This window comes from Scomber japonicus, chromosome 5 (genome assembly GCF_027409825.1).
Source record: "Scomber japonicus isolate fScoJap1 chromosome 5, fScoJap1.pri, whole genome shotgun sequence".
NCBI lineage: Eukaryota > Metazoa > Chordata > Actinopteri > Scombriformes > Scombridae > Scomber > Scomber japonicus.
Genome location: NC_070582.1, coordinates 33,096,639 through 33,118,958, shown reverse-complemented (window position 1 = coordinate 33,118,958; position 22,320 = coordinate 33,096,639). Strand labels below are relative to the sequence as shown.

At 40.1% G+C, this 22,320-nt stretch overlaps 1 protein-coding gene across 1 annotated transcript in view; it reads right to left on the bottom strand.

Annotated features, from left to right (window-relative positions):
* Window positions 1-2,280: 2,280 nt before the first annotated feature.
* The window catches only part of carmil2 (capping protein regulator and myosin 1 linker 2), a 53,261-nt gene continuing 33,221 nt past the window's right edge, over window positions 2,281-22,320 (bottom strand). Inside the window, 10 exon segments of the mRNA XM_053318557.1 lie at window positions 2,281-2,747; window positions 2,901-2,987; window positions 3,115-3,204; window positions 3,919-4,057; window positions 5,874-6,136; window positions 7,528-7,596; window positions 8,241-8,277; window positions 9,155-9,259; window positions 10,798-11,725; window positions 16,532-16,638. Coding sequence (XP_053174532.1) covers window positions 2,317-2,747; window positions 2,901-2,987; window positions 3,115-3,204; window positions 3,919-4,057; window positions 5,874-6,136; window positions 7,528-7,596; window positions 8,241-8,277; window positions 9,155-9,259; window positions 10,798-11,725; window positions 16,532-16,638 — 2,256 coding nt within the window. The 3' untranslated portion in view covers window positions 2,281-2,316.

Sequence of the window (22,320 nt, the reverse complement as noted above, 5' to 3'; positions counted from 1 at the left end):
TGGTTCTTTTTCCATTCATGTAGTTTTTTACACACATCTGTCAGAGAGGAAATGGCAGGATTCAGAGCAGCTGCTGGAAGAAGCTGTGATGTGCTGCAGGACCTCAACAGTACCAGGTCCCAGTTCAATGACTGCTAACACAGCTTCTGTCTCATCTGAAAAAATGATATCTACTCCAGTGATTGGTTGGAGCAAAAAAGAACCCCCTCCTCAACAGAAACCCAATTAAAAAGAAGCTAGTGACTAAATAGATTTTCATCAAAATAGGAGTAAGAGGGTCTTTAAAAGGTGAAATCCAAATTTGAAGCCTTTACTAAAAATGGAAAAACCAATGAGAACACATGATCTTAATTGGTCTTGTAATGTAGATGAATCACTTGAACTGAAGTCATAATGAAACATGTAAATGTGCTTTATGATACTTTAAGTTGAATATTTATATCGTCTCTCATCTTCTAACCATAAACATCATCGGCTTTGAAAACCCCCAAATCAACTCAATATAACAAACATGTAGAAGCAGGTGATATGAATGATGTGATGAACATGTTAATGAACTACACTCACAAACGTGTTGTAAAATGAACCATTCTTCTGTTGAGAGTTACACGTATTTCACTACAGCCACCTGTTGTCTTTTACTACCTGATGCTAGCTGTGTCCCATGTGAGGCTCGGTCTCATTGGAAGGACTCAATGTGAGGTTAATAGTAGTTAATGTCAGTCAGGGAAATAATACACACTGTATGTCTGGTCACACCTTCATGTGGCTTTGTGAAATAAATCAGCACGTCTTTATGAAACATTGTGTTGAAGGCTTGTTGACATCATGGATGTATAAAGAGAACTGGATACAGCATTGGAAGCAGGGTCTTATTCATTCCTATTAAAGCTTCTCAAAAAAGTTCTTCCTCTTCTGCTTTGCTTCTTATGATGGCATATTAGGGCCATATATGTTAAAAAAAACCCTGGAGGACGGAGGATAATATTTTAAGAAAACAACAAAGAATTTCTGAGATTAAAGTCATAAATTTACGAGAAAAAACTCAGATATTCTCTGTTGAAAAATAGCAACTAACAAATTGATGAGAAAAAAAAGGAATGTTCTCTGACATTATATAGTCGAAAATGTGCAAATTGATGAGAAATCCAATGTCTTTTCAAAGTCTGGATGCTTAGGATGATATGGTGATTCTGGGCTAAGATAACAAGTTTCTCCTTATTGCTTAACCCAACTGAAAAATACAGTTTGATCAGTTCTTCCACAGCAGGCATAATGCACGACAAGCCAGGCCATGTGACTGATTGGAAGAATAAAACACCTTTTTTTCAAGTATTTAAAAAAAACAAGGATAAAACATTGTAATTTTGCAGCTCTTCTGGACACTTGAAGTGATATTAGACCAAACGGATCAAACTGTGATTTCACAGGTTTAGTGACACTCAGAAAAATGTATCCTCTGATTCACAGATGAGACTCTTAAGTTTATAGTAAAAAAAAGTCTTTTTGGGTCCAATATCATCATCACTGATGTTGTAATTACACAGTTTGGATGCTAGGTCAAATTGGCTTCAAAGCCTGGCGCTGTTCCTGGGGGCTTGGTTACCATAGTGACAGTACCAGCTGCTGAACTGCTATTGAGGATTAAATATGATAACTAATATACTGTCAAATGAATATGAAGGCAGTTTAGCTTCATACAAACCAAAACAAATGGTGCAGGTTGGGCATTTCAAATCTTTGCTACCTTAATTATTATTATATTTTAACCGTTAAGTTACCCTCACACTGTTTATATTTACTCACACGGAATATTGTAATTTCCATTATTCTAAACATCTCATATTGAAGACTGTCTGACATGATAGAAAGCTCCAGATGAGTGGAACCTTGACTGATTGTTGTCGTGGGTCATGAAACTCTTAATTTCATCACATTAAGAGTTGATTGAGCATCATTTGGGTAAATAAAGGCTTCTTTTGGAATGGGATAAGACTTCCACGGAGACGAGCGCTGACGTGGGACACAGAAGCTGTTTTCTACAGTACAGTACAACACGAGGAGAGGACAGGTAGGGCTTCAGTGCCTTGCTTAAGGACACTTCAACAGGGCACATTGGCTGCTGTGGGGATTGAACCTGGGATGTTGGTATGATGTGAGTCTTCCAGCTGTTTCACACAGGAGGGAACAACATTCAAGCTGCTCTCAGACCTCTTACACCCTCCCTCTTCCTGATCTCGGTGATGTCACAGCCCCCACTTCCCCTCCAGTCTCTCCCAGGTGTTTCTCTCCTCCTCAGGTGAGTCTGTGTGTTATTCAGAGAGAGGGAGGCTCAGTTCTTTGGTCTGCTGGCTCTGCCTTTGTCGTGTGCTGTTTAGAGACCGCCTCTCCTCTCTCCTGTGTGCCGTTACCTACGTCCACCGCCGCTGCTAACGTGCCGGGGCTCTTCTTCCCGTGGGGCGGCGGGGGGCTCGCTTGGGGGCGCTGCAGGGTTTCGGATGAGATTGTGCCGGGGCCCTTGGCATGGGATGTGGGGGTTAGGGAGGGTTTTTCCAAGGTTGGAGGGGGTTTATCGGCAGTTGCGGTGGGACTGAAGAGTCTCGGTGTTGATGCTTCTTCTTTCTGAGCCTGAGCTGCAGAGGAGGGACACCCAGAGACCTCTTGAGGGGGGGGCTTGCTTTGATCTAGCGTCCCTCCGCAGCCTGCCTCCTTCTTTTCTTCAGCTGCTTGATTCCCTGTTTTCCAGACTGAGCAGGAGGACAAAAGACAGATAGAAGAACAGCTTCACCTCTCAGAAACAACACATTTTTAAAAAGGAGCTTCTTAGCATGACTTACAAACAGCCCCTCCCTACACCCCCCACCCCCCCTCCCCCTCCTGAGGCCTTTGTGCTTCCTCACCACTGGTTGGATCTTCGGTGCAGGTGGGCAGATCCCCTCTGTTGCCCCGGAAACGGATGGGAGACCTTTGTAACACAGCCTTCAGCTCTGAGAGAGAAGGAGACAGAGAGAGAGAGAGACCAACATATTTAATGATCAGCTTCAGCTTTTTATATTTCTTACATTGCGTAGATAGTTTTTGGTATTCACTATGTCTTCATTAAACACATCTCACCTTGTGTCATGGCCAGAGCGTCCTCATGGACGGACACAGCTCGCCGTTGTGGGAGGGGCTTCAGGTGTTGCCTTGGTTTGGGAAGACTCTCTGAAGGAGTGCATACGCATACATCATTAAAATCAGCATGTATTTCTAAATTAGACAGATTAGTCATTGTGTCCATTTCAGTGTGGGAGAAAAGCACATTACAGTAACATGTAAATTGTGTGTGTTGGCCTGTTGCAGTGATGTAGGGATGTGATTAAAAGCCTGTATGTAGTTTATAACATGTATTCAGGTATGTGATTAAAAGCCTGAATGTAGTTTATAACATGTATTCAGGTATGTGATTAAAAGCCTGAATGTAGTTTATAACATGTATTCAGGTATGTGATTAAAAGCCTGTATGTAGTTTATAACATGTATTCAGGTATGTGATTAAAAGCCTGTATGTAGTTTATAACATGTATTCAGGCATGTGATTAAAAGCCTGTATGTAGTTTATAACATGTATTCAGGCATGTGATTAAAAGCCTGTATGTAGTTTATAACATGTATGTGAGCATTTGTTTTGGAAGCTACTTTAATACAATAAAGAGCTGTTAATGGGACATTGTGTGTGTCATTGCTGCTATTAGAGTAAAGATTTACAGATGATGGGTCAGACTTGGCTGTGTGATGATGCATTTGACATCATGTGACATCATGTGGCATCATGTGACATCAAGGTGATAATGACCCAGAGATGTGTGGAGAGAATGCAGACTATCACAAGCCTCCTTTGAATTTGGATTAGCTCTTCACCACTTGTACGAGCCGTACCGTCGGTCACTGATTGTGCTTTCTCAGAGCGATCCTGTGTGCTGGGACCCCCCCTCCATGGAGACGGGGCTGGAGGAAGCAGCTCTTTCCTGGGGGACGGAGTTGGAGCTGCACCCCTGGGACCCTCCTGACTTTCATTCTGCAGAGGGGAATCAGAGGCTGCTCAGTGGGCTGTGACAAGATCAACATGTCTGCTATATTATGACTGTCATGAGCTAAGAAGGCTAACAGTAACATTCAACAGTAGAAAGTAGAAAGAGGAAAGCCATGCACCTCCTAAAAGCTCCTGAAACTCTTAATAAATAGTTTATTAAATGAAGGTTTTTAAGGGGTGTAGCTGATGTATTTCATCAGTTAATTACAGCCAAAGGAAATTAATATGATTCTTCTCTTTTCATATTAAAAACATTAATAAATTGATATTAAGTGGATTTAAATGACAAGGAAAGTATTGTACTCCTTAAAGTCAGATTCTAATTAAGAGGCAAATTAAATGATCTTTTATTAAAAGGTTTGTGTTTAATATATTTGGACGTGAAAATATGTCATCATGTTATCATAATCAGCTTCAGATCATTCATAAACATATTTTCTGACATTATTTTACACTCTTTTTTTCTTTTCTGCTCCCAAGACAAATGAATCCAGCTGATGTGAGGTGTGAATGAGTTTATACACCATCAACATGACAGAAACTATCATTCTATTATACACACGTGAAATCAATAATAAGTACTCTACTATTAAATTAATGTTCTTCCTCATTTCAGCTCAAACAATAGCTGCATTTAAAAATAGAATAAAGAGGATCAATCATATTGGGCTTAGATAGTTCCTATTTTCATGCTATTTCATGCTTTTATTTTCTCCAGACTAGCTGTAACTCCTTCCTTTCCAGCTCCACACAAAATTCTCTCTCTCTCCTCCGACTGGTTCAGAACGGCTTCTCTCCACTGACTTCCTGTTCATTTCAGAGTGGATTTGAAGGTTTTACTGATGATTTTTAAAGCACGTCTAGGTCTAGCTCAAAGCCAAATATCAGATATGTTGACTCCATATGAGCCGCAGCCTTAGATCCTCAGGTGGGGCTCTTCTGGCTGAAATCTAGAGGGGACTGTGCTTTTACCATCAGGGCCCCTCAGCTTTGGAACAACCTGCCAGAGGAAATAAAGCTCACAGAATCTGTAACTGCTTTTAAATCACTTCTTAAAACTAATTTCTAAAGACTAGATTTTATGTGATGTAGTTTGTTTATTGTTACTGTCTTTTATCTCATTTTATTTTATGATCTATATTCGGTGCCTTCAGATCACATTTGAGTATTTATATTTCCTCCAAAGATGTATGTTTGTGTCTGTAGTGGAGCTTCACAAATATAATAAAATGCTGTGTGGACATTGTTATAATGGAGCACATTACAACACGTTTTACACAGCTGTCATTCCAGGAGGATTTATAGCAATACCTCAGTTATTAATCAAAAAATAGATTTATCTGGGTCTCGTTCCTGTGGACATCTACAGTATTACTTTTAATCTAATTTTAATTAAAGAGTACAGTCCAGACCTGCTCTATGTGTAAAGTGCCTTGAGATGACTTTTGTTGTGATTTGTTGCTATATAAATAAAGATTGATTGATGTATTGATTGAACATATAGATCATGTTTTATCGTCATATCTTTGGTCTGTTTAACTGATTACACTCAGACAGATTAATAATACTTTATTCTATCTTTCTGGAACTTCTCCTGCTGGTGGTGCTTTAGTTCCCCTACGCCTAAAAAATGACCAGGTCAGTCCACCACACAACTATTTGATTATTATTTAAATTTTATATACACACTCATGTTGACTATGGTGACCCTGACTTCCTTGTGTCATCATCAGGTCAAATTTGAACTGGTAATATGTAGTGATTCCTTTAAAGATAGTTTAAAAAGTCTGTTTTTTATTACCTGTGTAAGACTCTCTGCTGTCCTGCCATCATGTGTGTGTGCTCTGAGCTGGACTCCCTCTGCTGAGCTGCTGGAAGGAGGAGCGGAGGAGGGACGAGCTCCTCCTCCTGCAGGACCAGTCGGGGTGGGGATGGGAGGCTTGGCCGCGACGGCAGGTTTGGGTGGCAGGGGGCCAACGGGACGATCGGGGACGGCAGGTTTTGGGTAAAGGGGAGGGTCCGGCCGGATGTGGTCCAGCGCTCTCATTGGATGCCTGGGGTCGGCTGGGAACAAGACGGTGAGAGACTGTATGTAAGTGGTGATCCATGACGTCTGATTCATGAATGATGCATGCTGGTCCAATCAGTGAGTTTAGGTTGATCAGATGTTCAGACACATGTGGACTAATGCATATAAAACACAGGCCCTGAAACATCAGGAGGGTTGATCTACACACAGTCTGCTGCATCACACAGCTCAGGCCAGTGACTATGTTGATGATGTCACAGGCTCTCTCCCATGTTGCACTTTGTTACCAGTGAGGACACAGAAACTCAAAAGCAACATGAAATCACAGAACTTCAATAATGACTGTGGTTTACTTCTGATTGGATCATAGTTTTTATGGAAACCATGAAGACAGTGAGTTATAAATAACTGCCAGTAGAATTTCAATGGATTTGTCACCTAAACTTCTTAAAGGGATAGTTTGTCATTTTGGAAGCAGTGGTTTTATGAGGTTAATAGTTAGTGTATTACCTGCAGTAGATGGGGGTCGGCACACTCCCAGACTGGAGAACTGTAAAACTTCCATATTCATCTGCATGCTGTACATTGTATTACACTGCAACAACACTTTCACACCCAAACAGCTGATCTGCAGTGTAATATAGTGCATGCCATGCATAGTAATATGGTAGTTCTAGGGCTGAGAAACTGTAGTGCCAAAAGAAAGGCTGTCTGACGGCAAAGTTAAGCAGTGGAAATATTCTAAATATAGCACACGCTTAAACTGCTATTGATTTTTTTAGGTGGGTCTTTATTTAGGAGGCTATAATACATTGTGCTGCTGTCCACAGCGGTACACTGCTTAGCTTCTGTGCCGGGACTCCTGTCTGCTTCTCCAGACTGAGACTGTGTTGACCCAAATCTACTGCAGACAATACATTGACTATGGACACTTAAAAAAACCCAACAAATGATCCCTTTAAGCTTAACAGAAAAACTGATTTTTCTTATTGTTAACTAATCTAATGAAAAGACCAAAATCAACAATGTTAGTCTGTCCATCAGTACTTTCTGACTTTCCTAAAAATGCTTCACAAACATATGGTTTCATCTGTAAAAAAAATATCTCGTTTTAAACATCTTGTTTTCTAAAATAGCTGCTCACTGTAGTTTTTAGCAAATGTTACTCAGACAGGAGGAAACGGTACATTTGTTGGGGACTATATTCAGTGGCACATTAATACACATTTCTTGCTCTAGTGAGCATTTCCTGCAGCAGGACGGTGTGTGTGAGACCGAGTCAAAATAAACTAGCCAGTGCAACAGAGTGACTCACTGATGTGTTTTTAATAGTGCAGTAATAATGGAGCTCTGTGGTACATATCAAACTATACTTGTTAGAAGGATCAAATCATTGTTAGTTCTGCGTTTTCAGAAACATTTATACCTGATGATGTAGACATGGTTCTGGGCTTCATGTATGCAGGAGGTGGGTCAGGTTTGTCCAGGATAGCACCTGACAGACAGACAGTAAGATTTGAATCCAAACCTTACAGCAGTGAATACAATGTGAATACTGAGATACACTGAAGGTGGAAGTGGCAGGTCTCCAAACTAATTATGATGACTCAAACAAGACTGGAATGAAAGAACCAAATTTAAAAGAATTTCTTATTCCAGCATGAAAGCAATCTCTCTATTACAGAACACAGCACTGTGGGAAAAAATCCAATTAGAGTTTAAAGCTCAGTGAGATACAGTACAAATAAAGTACACTGACCCAGTGAGAGATGTAACCACAGTATCATCATTAAACATAAAAACAACTATGTATAATACAATCTACATAGTCTGACATAAATAAGTTCCAGAACATGTTCTATATGCAGCGGTTGGCTCAGGGTTATTCATGCTATCTTACTTTCTTCAAGGTTTCTTAACAGAGAATTGATTCACATTTTTCCCCAATACAGCTTCACAGCCTCATTCAGTTACATCTGAAGATGCTTTCATTACTTTGATGAACCACAACACAAACTTATATTCATTTCGCAAGAGCAAATACATGTTTATGAATCAGTTCATCTGACAAATACAAAACACATGATAGATCTATTTATAGGAATAAATACATTCCTTCACTATTTTACACACACTTACCCTCAGAGTTGGCTTTCCTCAGCTCCTCGTCTTTATTCTACAACAGATGTTTTGGACAGTATTAAACAATCAATGACACAACAAGATATTATTACCTGACAAAGCTTTACCAGCAGAAACCTGCTGCTACAGATCTCATCCTTTACTGCCTCTAGAATGCTCCACAAAATGTATAGAAAATCTTGAGCAAACATAACATTACATCCCAGGATAATACATAATCTGATTCTCCTGAATGAACTCTACATGAGAATACACAATTATTAACCACATGCATGGTAAATCATACATACATACAACCATGATGAGGCCATGTGGGGGCTTCACAGTGATGACAAGCCATCTCTCATCAACCCCCTCCCTTTATACATATACAGTGTGATGCATCTCTATTTAAAGCACAGGAGGTCAACCTGACCTGTGCTCCTGTCAGTTAACATTGTACAGTTATGGAAACCAAGAAGAGTTGCCATAACAACTAACAGGGATTCAAATCAACAGAGTTTAGACTACTAACACTGATGATATTCAACATTTCAAAGGCAGTTCAGAAACTACTTGTAGAAAATGACTTCAGATTTGTATTCCAGGCAAGACTACATCACACAGTTGTTTTACATTTTACACTGTTTCATTATTGTGTTACTAAATCAGTGTCATTTTGTCAGAAGTGAAGTCGTCTTTATTTAATGATAAATAAACACATGTAACACGTTTTGAATTAAGCCAGAACTCCATTAATTAATTGTTAACCTGTCTATTTTCCAAAGTGTTTCATACCTGATTAAAGCTTCATGTTGTGTCGGCACACACAGACACACAGACACAGACACAGACACACACACACACACACACACACACACACACACACACACACACACACACACACACACACACACACACACACATCCTACCTGGTTGGACTTGGTTTCTGCAGGTGGAGTTTTGGCCACGCCCATTCTGTGCAGCATCACCTGCAGCCTCTGTTCAAAACTAGATGTGCTCTCAGATACATGCTTCTGGAGGAGGATACATACACATTTAGTACACATGCACAAGTGCCAGGACCATACTGTTGCTGTGGGCGTGTAGTCATTTAACTCTAATATCATAAATGTAAATAAAATGGAAGGAAAAATGAACAATATCAGCAGTTACATTTTGGAGCTGGTAGATAGTGATCTAACATGTTTCAGCAGAGCAGTCCTGTTTTAATCTGGACAGAACATGGAAACTGCTCAGGAGCCAAAGTTTCAGCTGCTGCTTACAGATGAAATCACATTAATGAAAAGATCAGGGCTTAGCTCCTGATATATCTTTTATCTCCTAATTCTGCCAATCTAGACTTGAAGGAACGTTTCTGTGTTCTTATGTGTCATAGCCAATTTACTTCTAATAAATAACATGTTATATTACTGGAGACAACTTCAGACCAAAGTGTAGTGTGTAACATTTTTTTAGACTGATCTTCTGACTTGAGATTAGCTTTTTGTAATCCATAAAAAATGTTCAGCACTCTAATCACACCAGTGACTGCTTTGAGAACCACAACTATGAAGTCCTCAGTATCTCCAGGCTGCTTCTGCTGCCACTGGAGTCACTGCATAGTAATAACTGCACAACAATTATATGTGTAATATAAAGGGGAATCGTGCAATATTGATGGCAGCATGTGGAATGTATTGTGTGTGTGTGTGTGTGTGTGTGTGTGTGTGTGTGTGTGTGTGTGTGTATTGTGTGTCACCTTTCTTTTAGTTTTAGTGCTAACTTCTTATTTTATTTTTCACCTTCTTTCTTTTTTTACTTATAATACCATAAGGACTTTCAATTTCATTGTACATGTACAATGACAATAAAGACTATTCTATTCTATTCTATTCTATGGGCATCTCTGGACTGACCAACCAAACCAAGTCCATTACAACATTACCCTCTACCATTTAATACATGCATGCTAATTCACTTCAACTTTGCTGTTATTATTATCTTTTAAATTGCTGTTAAGATTCACTCAGGGAGATTCAAAACTTCTTGCAGATGTTTAACTTTGAAAACATTCCAGGAGAATTGAGGTGTTATGCCCTTTGCTGCTGGAAGTCTTTTAATGTGAAATACCTGTGCAGGAAGTGGGAAGTTTTACTGAAAGTAACTTAACAGCAATAATAAAAAAAAAACACAACAAAACTGCATAGTAGACGCCACTGGAATGAAGTACTAAAAATAGTATTTATATAAAAAAGAGACTGTTTCAAGCAGTAAAAGAGATCATGAAACAAGGACATATCTTAAATATTAAAAATAAAAGCCTGTATTTATTATAAGCTGGTTTCAACTAAAGGCTGTTCTCAGTCACTATTTAAGAGTTGACAGTACTGGCAGTTTTGTAGTTTAGGTAGGTGGGTCTTGCTGCTTGTATCAGATGATCTGTGTGTGTGTGTGTGTGTGTGTGTGTGTGTGTGTGTGTGTGTGTGTGTGTGTGTGTGTGTGTGTGTGTGTGTGTGTGTGTGTGTGTGTGTGTGTGTGTGTGTGTGTGCTCTCAGTGTATTGTCAGACTGACCTTACTGTGTGTGTTATCCTTGTCTTCGGGCTCTAATCCCGTCAGCAGTATGAGACTCTGGCTCTTGCCCTCTCTCAGTGATCTCTTGGTTACCTTCAGCCTCCTCTCTCCATACGGAGTCCCTCCCATCTTCATCTCCTTCATCAGCATACTGCTCCGCTCCTGCTCAGTCAGAGGGGAAGTGACCACTGGACTCGGAGTTCGGCCTGGCAAGTCGGGAAGTGAGGTCGCCGCCTCTTCTTCCGCATTTGAGAGCGTAGCGGTGGTGAGGTCAGGGGTCGTGGCGATGACGGGGTATGAGGGAGGGGTCTCACTGGGGGGTGTCGTGGTGGTTAACGTCTTGGCAGGCGCCACCGTTTCCCTCGCATCGCCTGCAAGATGTTGACTGGCGGCAACGGTTCCTTCTGTGGTGGCGGCATCATTAGAAACGTTAGCATCCTCCCCTGATCTTGTCCCTCTCTCCTTCTCTCTTTCCTTGTCCCTCTCCCTCTCTCTCTCCCTTTCTTTGGCCTCGCGGAGGGGTCGAATGAGGTCTGCAATGGAGGTCCTTTTGACCTTAACCGCCTCTCCTCCTCCTCCCTCTCCCCCTCCTGCCTTGGCGGCTCTCCCGGCTCGAGCCCTCTTGAAGGCGAAGAAGTCGCCAAACTTTTTCTTGATGTTTTTGGTAGGAAGTGTGGTGGTGGTGGTGGTGGGAGCGGTGACAGAAGAGGAGGTGGTGGAGGGAGTGGAGGATGTAGAGAGGGATGGAACATCAGTGGATGTGAAGGATGTGTCAGTTGAAGGGACAGAAGGGGAGGTGACGGGGGTGGTGGTGGCATAGGAGGTGATATGGTCGGACGAGGAGGAAAAGGGGGTTGAGGCTGAGGGGGTTGAACTTGACTCTGAGGGGGTGGCTTGGGCAGAGTTTGACTCCTCCCACCGGCCTTTTCTGCAGCAGGGAGACAGCAGAAAGAGCAACAGACAAGAAGAGACACTCAGTACTACAACTACTGCTAGAGGCCTCAAGACACATGCTTCATGTTCAGATAGACGACGAAAAAAAGGTCATGCAAAAACAGCACACAGAGCAGAAACACCTCTCAGTGGTGTTACACTCAATCACACTGACCACAAGAGTTACCCGAATAAAAACAAGGCATGGCATGGTGATTTCAACCAGTTGGTGGCTGTGCTCAAAACTTTGGTCCAGAGCAAGATATCTAGAATACCACTGGCTAGGTTACCATCAAATTTGGTCTGGATATTCATGGTCCCTAGAGGGACATTTGACTTTTCATTTAGCACCATTGTCAACTTTGACGAGAAGGAGCAGAAGAACGGTTTGACTAATATCTTGTCTTGTAATATTAACTGGAGGTAGACATTACTAATGACTAAGGTGTTATTGACCCCAATGGTTACAATGGTACACCCACTTCTCTTCTGCTGAGTAAGTGTAAAGATGGAGTATAACTATGGTTGATTACCTATTCAACATCACTCCATTTATAAATCTTTCAGAACCTCTACATGTGAAATATTCACTCACATTCCAGGACATCCACCAACAGGCACTGATGTTTCCTCTCTACATAACAATGTGAGCTTGGTACGTGGTATACTGTGTATAAAATAGATTAACAACCAACTAGCCAAGCTCGTCAGGTCAACTTGCATCAACGGTCATGAGACATGTGATCTCTGTGTGTTGTAGACAGGTAGTTTGTTTGATTTGAAAGTATAAAACCAAAAAGAGAAGATGGAGTGTGTGGTGCCATGTCTGGATTCTGTTCTGTACAAATGATAATCTTAGTGGATTAGCATGGGAAATATATCAGTGATGGCCACAGTTAGACCATGCATCAGGTATGTAAGAGAGTGCTGTCCAACATATCATTCGAAAATCTCCCACAGTTGCACAAGCAGGTTGAGATCTATACTCGTACAGCACTTCATCAAAATAACCACGAAGTATTAGAAACACAAATTCTCTGAAATGTATGTCAAAATATGTTGTTTGTTTATGACTACTAGACTGAAGCGTAAGACAACATGGTTTTTCAGTGCCTTCCAAAATGTCTTTGAACTGTTTGCTTGTATGTTTGCCTTGGTCAAGCTTTGGTTAGGTTTAGGCACCAGAACTTGCTGGTCATGGTTACAAAAAATATAGCAATTAAGTTTAAGGTTTAAGTTTATGGAACTACTGTGATCATGGTGTAAAGAACCAACAGGTCACAGGTGGCTCAGAGTGGTGAGGAGCTACCTTAACCCTTCAAAGCCCTAAAGCTGCTAATTACTAAGGCCAACGTTTTGAAGGGTTAAGGTCCACTAACCCTAGTGGATGATGAGAATCTTGGGATCACAAGGAGAATACCAGTAGGGCTTTACATGGCAGGGCTTATGAAACATCTTGAGCACTTTATACAAAGCCTGATCTTTGCTGGTACACCCTAAAGACAGGATCCCCCCCAAGAGGAAGAATGCTAGGGGAAACAGCAAAGACCCTGGACAAGCGTCTGAGTGAACAGCAGAAAAAAACAACCTCAGCTAAACCCCACACCAAGAATGCTCAAGAGAGGTCAAAGGTCATCGATCAGGAGTCAGTGGACAAGGACTGTCATCTCCCCTATATACACCAACGAGACCAAAGCTGTCATGTCTACTTCTGTCATGTAATAATGTCTGAACAGCTCTGTTTGAGACTTGGTTGACAGCTGTGAAAAAGCTAGTAAGGGAACATTTGAGTTATGATTATTTTGTTACACAACATGCTTACTGCCTCTAGCCACTGCTAGCACAGCTTCAGTGTTGACTGAAAATGACATCAGTCACAGTGATTAAGGCAAAATAACGTGCTAATCAGCCAACAAGAGGCCAGTGGCACATTCAGTAATGCGTTGAATGCTTACAATCTGGAAATTCAGTCTCTTCAGGCTAAAAGCTGCACCATCTTAACATAGCATCATCTTCAATTATTTTGTGTTGGGTAATCTGAAAGAGCAAACTGAGGTAGGTCCAGAACAGACTTCAGACAGGGAGTGTGTGTTTATGTGGTGTTACATTGAAGGGTCACAGGGTTTATCAAACAGTACAAAAACATCCACCATGCAAATCTACACATAGAGCTACCGGGTTGGAATCACAAACACTTTTCTTACATTACTATACACTGTTATTTAAGCAGTTATCAGGAGACGTGGGGCCTTTGCTTTCTTGAAAATGCAAAAAAAAAACAAAAAACATGGGATTGTAATAATTTAATAGCCTGAAAAATGAGAGAAAGAGCATTTTATCATGGAAAAGTATGGACGTTTGGTGGAATAATCAGGGACCAAAGTAGTCCCAGAGAGAGAGTTTTACCCTCACACCAGTGTGTAACTCCTGCCAACACCATCTGTGTGTGGTAATACTGTTAATGCATGTGATGTATAAGGGCAGCAGTATACTAGAAATGAAATCAAAGTGCTCCACATCAACACTTTAATTACAAAATGTCTCGACAACATTTCTAATGCAGTTTACTTTAATCATGCTCTAGTTGCTGTGCACAGATGTAGAAATAATGCATTAAAAATATGTTGCTAGGGAATGTTCAATAATTCTATGATTGAACATAATCCAGATTTTTGCGGACTCCTCCACATCATCAACATGCTGTTTGGTGAATGAGCTGTGGGGGAAACAAACTCTTTAATGAGCCAGGTGTGTGATGTGTAAATGATCTCTTTCATTTTTTTCACTTTCAGTTTTCACAGCTGAGCTCTGCAAGCTGATTTCAAACTACTTTAATCCAGTTCATATGTGTATGTATATGTATATGTATATGTATATGTATATGTGTATGTGTATGTATGTGGACTTCCATGACTTTATTTTATAATTGTGGGTGTCATTTTTTTAAGGATATTGCAGGGCATCTATTTAATCTGATATCAAGTACAACCAGAGAGTAACCTAAAAGCACCTTGGATGACAAAACAGTGTCATTTAGATTTGTGTTATGACTAAATGTTACAACTGTTACTAATACAGTCACAACTGCAGCTGAAAGGTAGATACAATCATTCCTCCTCACACAGAGTGTATGCAGTGTGTCTTTGTTGAGCTTTTGGTGGGTTAGACTTGTTTACTGAGGCTTTCCCTCCTCGTGTCTCTGTTGTGGCAGCTCTTTTCTTTCCTGTGATCAACTCTGATATTTATGAACAAATGTGTGGTACTGACACTGAAGTTGACAGACTGCAAATATTACAGCTGGTGACATTTTTATTAACTGGTGAGAAACACTACTAAGTATAGCAGTGTTTTGGTCTGTCTGTGTGTGTGTGTGTGTGTGTGTGTGTGTGTGTGTGTGTGTGTGTGTGTGTCTGAGTGAGAGAGGGAGCTTTCATATGTTTTAGCCACTAGGAAGCAGGCAAGTATTGTCACTGCACATCACCCCTCTGTGTCACATCTGTCCAGCTGTTGGTTTTAGGAGTGGTAGTAATCATAAGACATGAATAAGGTAACACTGGAATCAACCTAATTATCATTATCCATGTCTAAATACTACACAGCTTTGGGAGAATTTCCATATATAGTTATCACTTAAAACTCTATTCATCTCAATGAGACTGACAAGAACAATATCACATCTGGCATTGTCAACATACTAAACATGCTAAATATATCATCAATGATATTGAGAATTACTCTTAAAGCTTTTACCCGATAGACACCATTAAATAATGTCATGTCATGTTTCTTGTACAATAGATAACTCCATCAATCAATCATTAACTGTATTACACATTGCTGCCCATGATGCGTTTGTCTTTGCATAAGTCAGAATATGGTTCTATTAATCAGGTGTGTCTCAATGAGCTGAGTAGGTTTTGACTCATATATGCTGATAATATGGGCATTGGGACAGATTCTGTGTTATATTGCAGGAAGCTAATGTAAAGTGGGGCACCAGGTGAACTGTGACAGCTAATCTCTGCTTTGAAAGTGGACACAGATGATGGTTTTGTAGTAATTTAGAAGAAAAAGGGAGGCGTCAGTCTTTAAACAGTATTTGGCATAGAGCTTCAATGAAAATCAATACCTTTTGTTAAGGCTCGGGTACTGCAGTATTAATACTTTTGAGATCAATTCACTCTCCCCTACTGATGAAAAGCTTAAAAGCATGGTTCTCAGTGGGACACCTGTGTTTAGTCAGTGATGGCCTCTACATGTGTCTCTTAATTCTGCCTATAGAGGATCTAAAGCGGCATTAGCTTTGCTCCTTTACTATTATCATTTCTACAGGACACTGCATTTTTTCAAAAACTGCAATTCATAAATGTAGTAGATCAATAATAACATTTAAAATGATTTGAAAACAGATTAAAATATTCAGGAACTGCAGGTCCCGATTCTCACGTCACGTCTCCAGAAACAGTTTGGTGGATCATTTAGATGAAATTTAATACTTGCATCCAAGCTACCATGATTTTCCAGTCTAAAAATCAGCAACAGGATCCACTATTTGACACTGGCGAGTAGAGAAGTGGGGATTGAGGAGATTGATGGGCACTCTAAGCCAATCATGGCTTTCAGTCATTAATTACAAATTGATATAAATGGGTTTCAAGTCCTGCTCCTTGTAGATAATCAAAGATTTCACTGCAAGTACACTGCTGCCTTAAGTACATATCTGGCGGCGGAGAAAGAAATGTGTTTGTGTGTTTGCTTATGAGTGTGTGTGTTTGCTTATGAGTGTGTGTGTTCTACTCACAGTGCATAGTCAGGGATGATTTTCTTGGTGAAGAACTCTTCTACTCCTTCATCCACTCTGCCCATCCCCTCAGTGGCCTCATTCTCTTCTACTTTTGACACTGGCTCCTGCAACAAAAAAACACATGATTTGCATTGTGTGTGTGTGTGTCTCAGTGTCTGCATGTTTGTCTACCTTTAACAGGACAGAAACATACAAAATCCAACATGTCTTTTCTTCACCGTTTGACAGATGCAAAACGTTTACGGGGAAATGTTGTGAGAGGTATTTTTGAAGTGGTTCATTAAACTTTCATTAGATAATCTTGCTTCAAATGTAAAAAGCAGAGAGTGAAAAATCTGGGTGTTTTTGATGTTGTTGTAACATTTGAGGAGAAGTGTGAGACTTGTCTGTTGATATAGTCAAACGTTTTCTCACTGCAACCTAAAAAAGAGATGTTTCCTGCTTTCACATCCTTACTGCTGGACCAGTGTAGCTGTGTCTATTCCTGATTTAAACTGGACTTTAAGATGATTGAAACCTAGAGTTAAGATTAGACACACTGGGTTAGAGTTAACAGTCAGAAATAAGCACATATTTAACAACCCAGGAATCATGCTGAGCAACAATAATCTATATAGTAAATGCAAAAAAAAGCTGAATAACATTAAATGTAGATTAGATGGTGGATAGAGAGTGTGAACAAGGATGGTAAACTCTAAAGAATGTCAAAAAGTCAGGTGAACTTGAGCTGAGCTTTGTCTCTGACCAGAATCAGCTCTGAATGTATTTATTTGTCGCTATGCAGATGATACTATTATTTACAAATCAAAATCTCTTAAAAATGAAGCTCAGTATTCACCTCAGTTTTATCAGTTTGGTGTATTTAAAGTATTGTACTAAAAGCTGACAGCCTCCTGTCTGTTTCAGAGTTTACACTGGGGAAGGAAAGGTGACTGGTTATTTATTCTCATGCCTTGTCTAGTGTGATCAGGTTAGAGTAGTGGTCATCATGCTTCACCTTTCTTGTTTTCTGTCATTCATTCATCCATGTATGCAGTGCACCCATTTTCTCTACCTGCTCATTCTTTTCCAAAAAATATTCCATGCTTCTGTTTGCAGTGTGTGTTTGTGCAAGTCAGGGAATATGAGAGAAAATGCTACCATCAACATTATTATTAAAAATGTATTGTAGTTCAACATTTCAAACATGGCTCGGAGAAATGGAATTTGGATCTGCTGGTCACATGCTGTTCCTCCCACTCTCTTGTTCATTATATTGATCAAAAAGTGGATGTTTCTATGGCAATGACAATAGCAATAACAAGCTGTATCATCTAATTTGAGCTTTACTTAAAAGTACAGAAGCAGAATGTGTGTCTAGTGGTGAGTAGTAGAAAAAAGGTTGGTGTGTCTTCTGAACTACTGAGGTGTCCCTGACTGACACTGGACTGATATTTATGTGTCCCTGTCTCAAGTTACCAGACTATTGCCATCAAGTCTGGTTCAAAAATATTCACCAGAAAAGCTCCAACCATCCCAGCAACAAGGAAGCTTCACATGGATTCAAACCATATTGTAACAGGTGCTGTATTATCAAGCTAAAATAATCCTGTTCATTCTTATCCAGCTAATTTGAATGCAGTTTGAGGATTGATAAATTAATCCTGTATTAAGTCTTGAATCTTGAATAATAAAGGCAAAATGAATAGAGTTGAAACCATGATACACATTCATATGACTGGCTGAGAGCTTATCATGTGATTACAGTTAAATAAAGTGAATTGGCAGCACTGAGGAGTAGATTCATGGATCTCATTTTCTGTGTCCTTACATTGTTACAGTACTGCTGTTATATTGTTCTTAATTGCATTCTACAGTATTCCAACTGTTTCAACTATTCCATCACTGTTAGATATTACCAGTGAATGTGGTCAGACTGTGATTGATGTTGAGTGCATGATTGGCGAGGTTCTCCTCATTGGACATACAAGCATTTTTTAAGCCTGCAATGAACATTCAGTCTTATTAAAATTGTCTGAAAGCCTTAATTGCATGAACTATTTTCAGTAAAGTGAATTCTGCAGTTAATCATTTAAAAAGCTTCAGTGATTCAAATGTGCTCCATATTCTGGCTCCATTGGTCTTTTAATAGTCACATCTTTTAGTTGAGTTCATGTCTTTTTGCTCAGAATATCCCAAACTAAATTCAGATTCATTTCTTTTCAGTGTACTAACTTTAATTAAGTTCTATATTTTATCATGTATAGGTATAGATAGCTCCTCATTATCAAAATTAAATATTGGTAAATACACCAGCTGATCATAATGATTGTCAATAACCTGCATGTTCTCATCTAAAATCTTAATATATTAACATTCTTCCATTATATATCTGAGAAAGTGAGACATTTGGATTAAAAAATTGAGTTCATGTTTAGAGTCCACCCTTGGTCATGCGCTAGGAACTAAGAAAAGAAAACATGTTTCTTGCAAGTTTGGGCTTAAGGACTTGTTGCTATGACAACAACTACAGATGAATTTTAAGCAGATTCCTTAGACTTATGTCAACATTGTTGTCTGGATGAATCAGTTATCCACACACGTATGTAGACCAGGACCCATGTCAACGTCCCCTCTGCTAAGCTGTGTTTTCCTCTGTGTGACAGGAAGTTGGAGGGTGGAGCTCAGAGCTTGTCAGAGATGCAGTAAACCTGAGTAGGCTGGGTTCAGGAGCCTTTATCAGTCCTGCAATATCCTCTCACTCTCCTCCCATGGGCTGCCAACTGATGTTCTGTGCTTTGTGTCTCCCACTCACACACACTCCACACCACTCTTATACACACTGCATACATAACTGACTGGCTCATAGACAAACCTTACTTATATTTTCTGATTTCATATGTTCAATTTGAATTATTGTCTTCATTTTGTATTGTTGAGCACACGTCTGAACCAGGTTGTGACACTGAAATGGTGCATATGCAAATCTGTCCAATGATCAGCTCTTAAGATATAGCCAGATAAACAGCATACTCCATACTACACAGTTACAGTTTACTGGTTTCTAATCCATCAACATTTTTAGATTATTTCCATCATTGGTGCTGTAGATTAAAGGCATTCTGTTGGGCTTTAATAGGGATGTGCACAAGCCGCTGTGGACTAAGCAATAAGTAGCTCCAGTTGAGGACAGTTGTTGTGTGTAAGCATTATTCTAACTGGGTCAAGCCCAGTCTGCAGAAACTAACTTATATTGTACTGGAGTTGCATTTGTTTGGATACAAAGCATTTTTCTAACCCTTTACATGTTGATAATACAATTTCACAGTGTTGTTCTGCCTCTTTCTATATATAGCAACACCGTCAAGGGTGGCTTTAACAAATCTATGATGTCACCAATTCCAAAATAAGAAAACAAAGGCATTCTTCCACTTATTTCCACTTCACAGCGCTGAACAACACTGTTCAGGTTTTTATCTAAATCTCCTTACTGAGGTGAAAAGGCTGCCCTGGCACCAGACTGTCACGTACCCAGAATATGAGACACACAGCTGAGACTAAAACTAGCAGAAGGATTCAGGTTTAAAAACAAGATAGTCACAATTAGAGATGCAATAGGACGAAGAGTCAAATACAAGGATAGAACATTTTGGAGGTTATACTTGTTTATACAAGCAAAATAAGTACTCTACTTCCAAAATACAAGCAACCAAGACTGTAAACTATATTTTTGCTGAGCTTCTGAATGATCAGCAGAAAGCACATAGCGGTAATAATGTTACTGTAGATGAGCGGGAACTACAAAGACTGAGCAGTTCTATTCAAACAGAGTTTATAATGACAACTGGATGAAGAGAAGAGAGAGAGTGTATGGTAATGCTGTATGTGTGGTATTATACACAGGTTAATAGTACTTTTTCCACTAACCTCACCGTAGCCAAGAACAACATGATTCTTTTTTTGCACATCATTCTCCAAAGCCTAAAACTACCCTAGAAAATATATTGAAAAACTGTATGTACTAAAGGTAACAGCTGTAGCCTCACAATACCTGAAACACATAAAAGTTAGAAATATATAAGACTTAAATTCTACAGACAAAATCTAGTACCACATTATAATAAATTGTACATTTTTGTCAAAAGACTCTATAAACTATATGAAAGCCAGGTGGGGAAATGAATACTTGAATGCTTCCAAGTCATAACAAAGGGACATTTACCATTCGTGAATGCAGTATTTGTCTCCAGCTTTCAGCTCTCTCCATCATCCAATGAAAGTAATGTCCCTCTCTTTCATTCTCTGCCACCTCCTTTACAGCCACCTGTCTCTATGCAATACATGCCAACATGGCACTTTGTCACACAATTGCTGGCTCTCTCTCGCGCACGCGCGCACGCACGCACGCACGCACACACACACACACACACACACACACACACACACACACACACACACACACACACACACACACACACACACACACACACACACACACACACACACTTGTTACCAAGGGGCAACAGAGCATTCTCTACACACCAATCTGCACACCCGCACAGCCATCTTATGGACATGGATGCTTCTACATACAATAGGCAAATAAACAAAGCAGCATTAGTAAGCTGCTCTTGTTCAGTTTAATCTGTGTTCAACAACCTTTGAAAACCTGTGGGTGAAGTTACTGTCATGACTAAACCTGTCAGCCACAAGATCAAAGCCTTTACAGTAACAAATGTTGATACAGTCATGTTTGTGTGTCTGCGGCTCTGCATTAAGCTGCTCACTGCTTGCCCAGCAAGCGTGCTGAATTCACAGCAGGGGAGCCAACACAACTGCTCCCGCGGGTGCACAGCAGAGCCAGGGCAGCAGGACACTGCACACTGCTGCAGGCTTGACTGGGCACACTACAGCAGGTGGAAGTAAAGCTTTGTGTTGTACCAAACCTGTCCAATAGATGCCCTCAGTGAATTTCCTGCCTCTGTGAATCACTTGACTGCCCTTGTAAGCAGGGACTTTCCTCCATGGCTGCTGCTCATCTGCTTACAGTTCCACAGTGTACAGGACAGTGAGCAGGTTCCCTCATGCATTTGCCAGATCCTCCTATGCTGCCTTGTGTTACGCCATCTGTTACCTTGCCTGCACATTTCCTTATTCTGATTACTGTTAGCCTGCTTTTCCATCCTTTTGAAAGGCTAAACAAAATTATTATCTTTGTTAAAAATCACTTGACCTCCTTTTTAATAGCTGATTTCCATGTCCTGTTTGAACTAATGGAGTTTTTGTCTTTTCCTAATGTTTTTTTCAAGGTGACAGGAAGCTGGAGTCCCTCCAAGCACTCATGGTAAGAATGGCAGATCTCCATTCCATTACAGTGATGATGGACACAGTCCTTTCATTTACAGTACACAATTTATTAAGCATGAGAGGAAACCTAGTTGAACATGGATAGAGAAGAAAACTCCACACAGGAAGGACTGGGAATAGACGCCCATCTTTTGTCAAGCTTTGAAACAATCCACATGCCAAAATGATGTTCACAGAGCTCTAATAAGAGGAGGGTGTATTTTCTATCAACTTTGCCAAGCCAAAAACACAAGAACAAAAGCATATGGTTTGGATTAAACTTTGTGTCTGTCAGTTCTGACAAAAGCAGCAATTGCTAGCATGCCAAGTGAACAGGTTTACTATTAACAGTAACATAGCATTATACAAGGGGCTATGTCATTAGTTAACTATATTACAGGGTTACAAGTTAAAGGTAGAATCAGTGATTCTGGAAACATATCTGTGGACAGATACGCTGT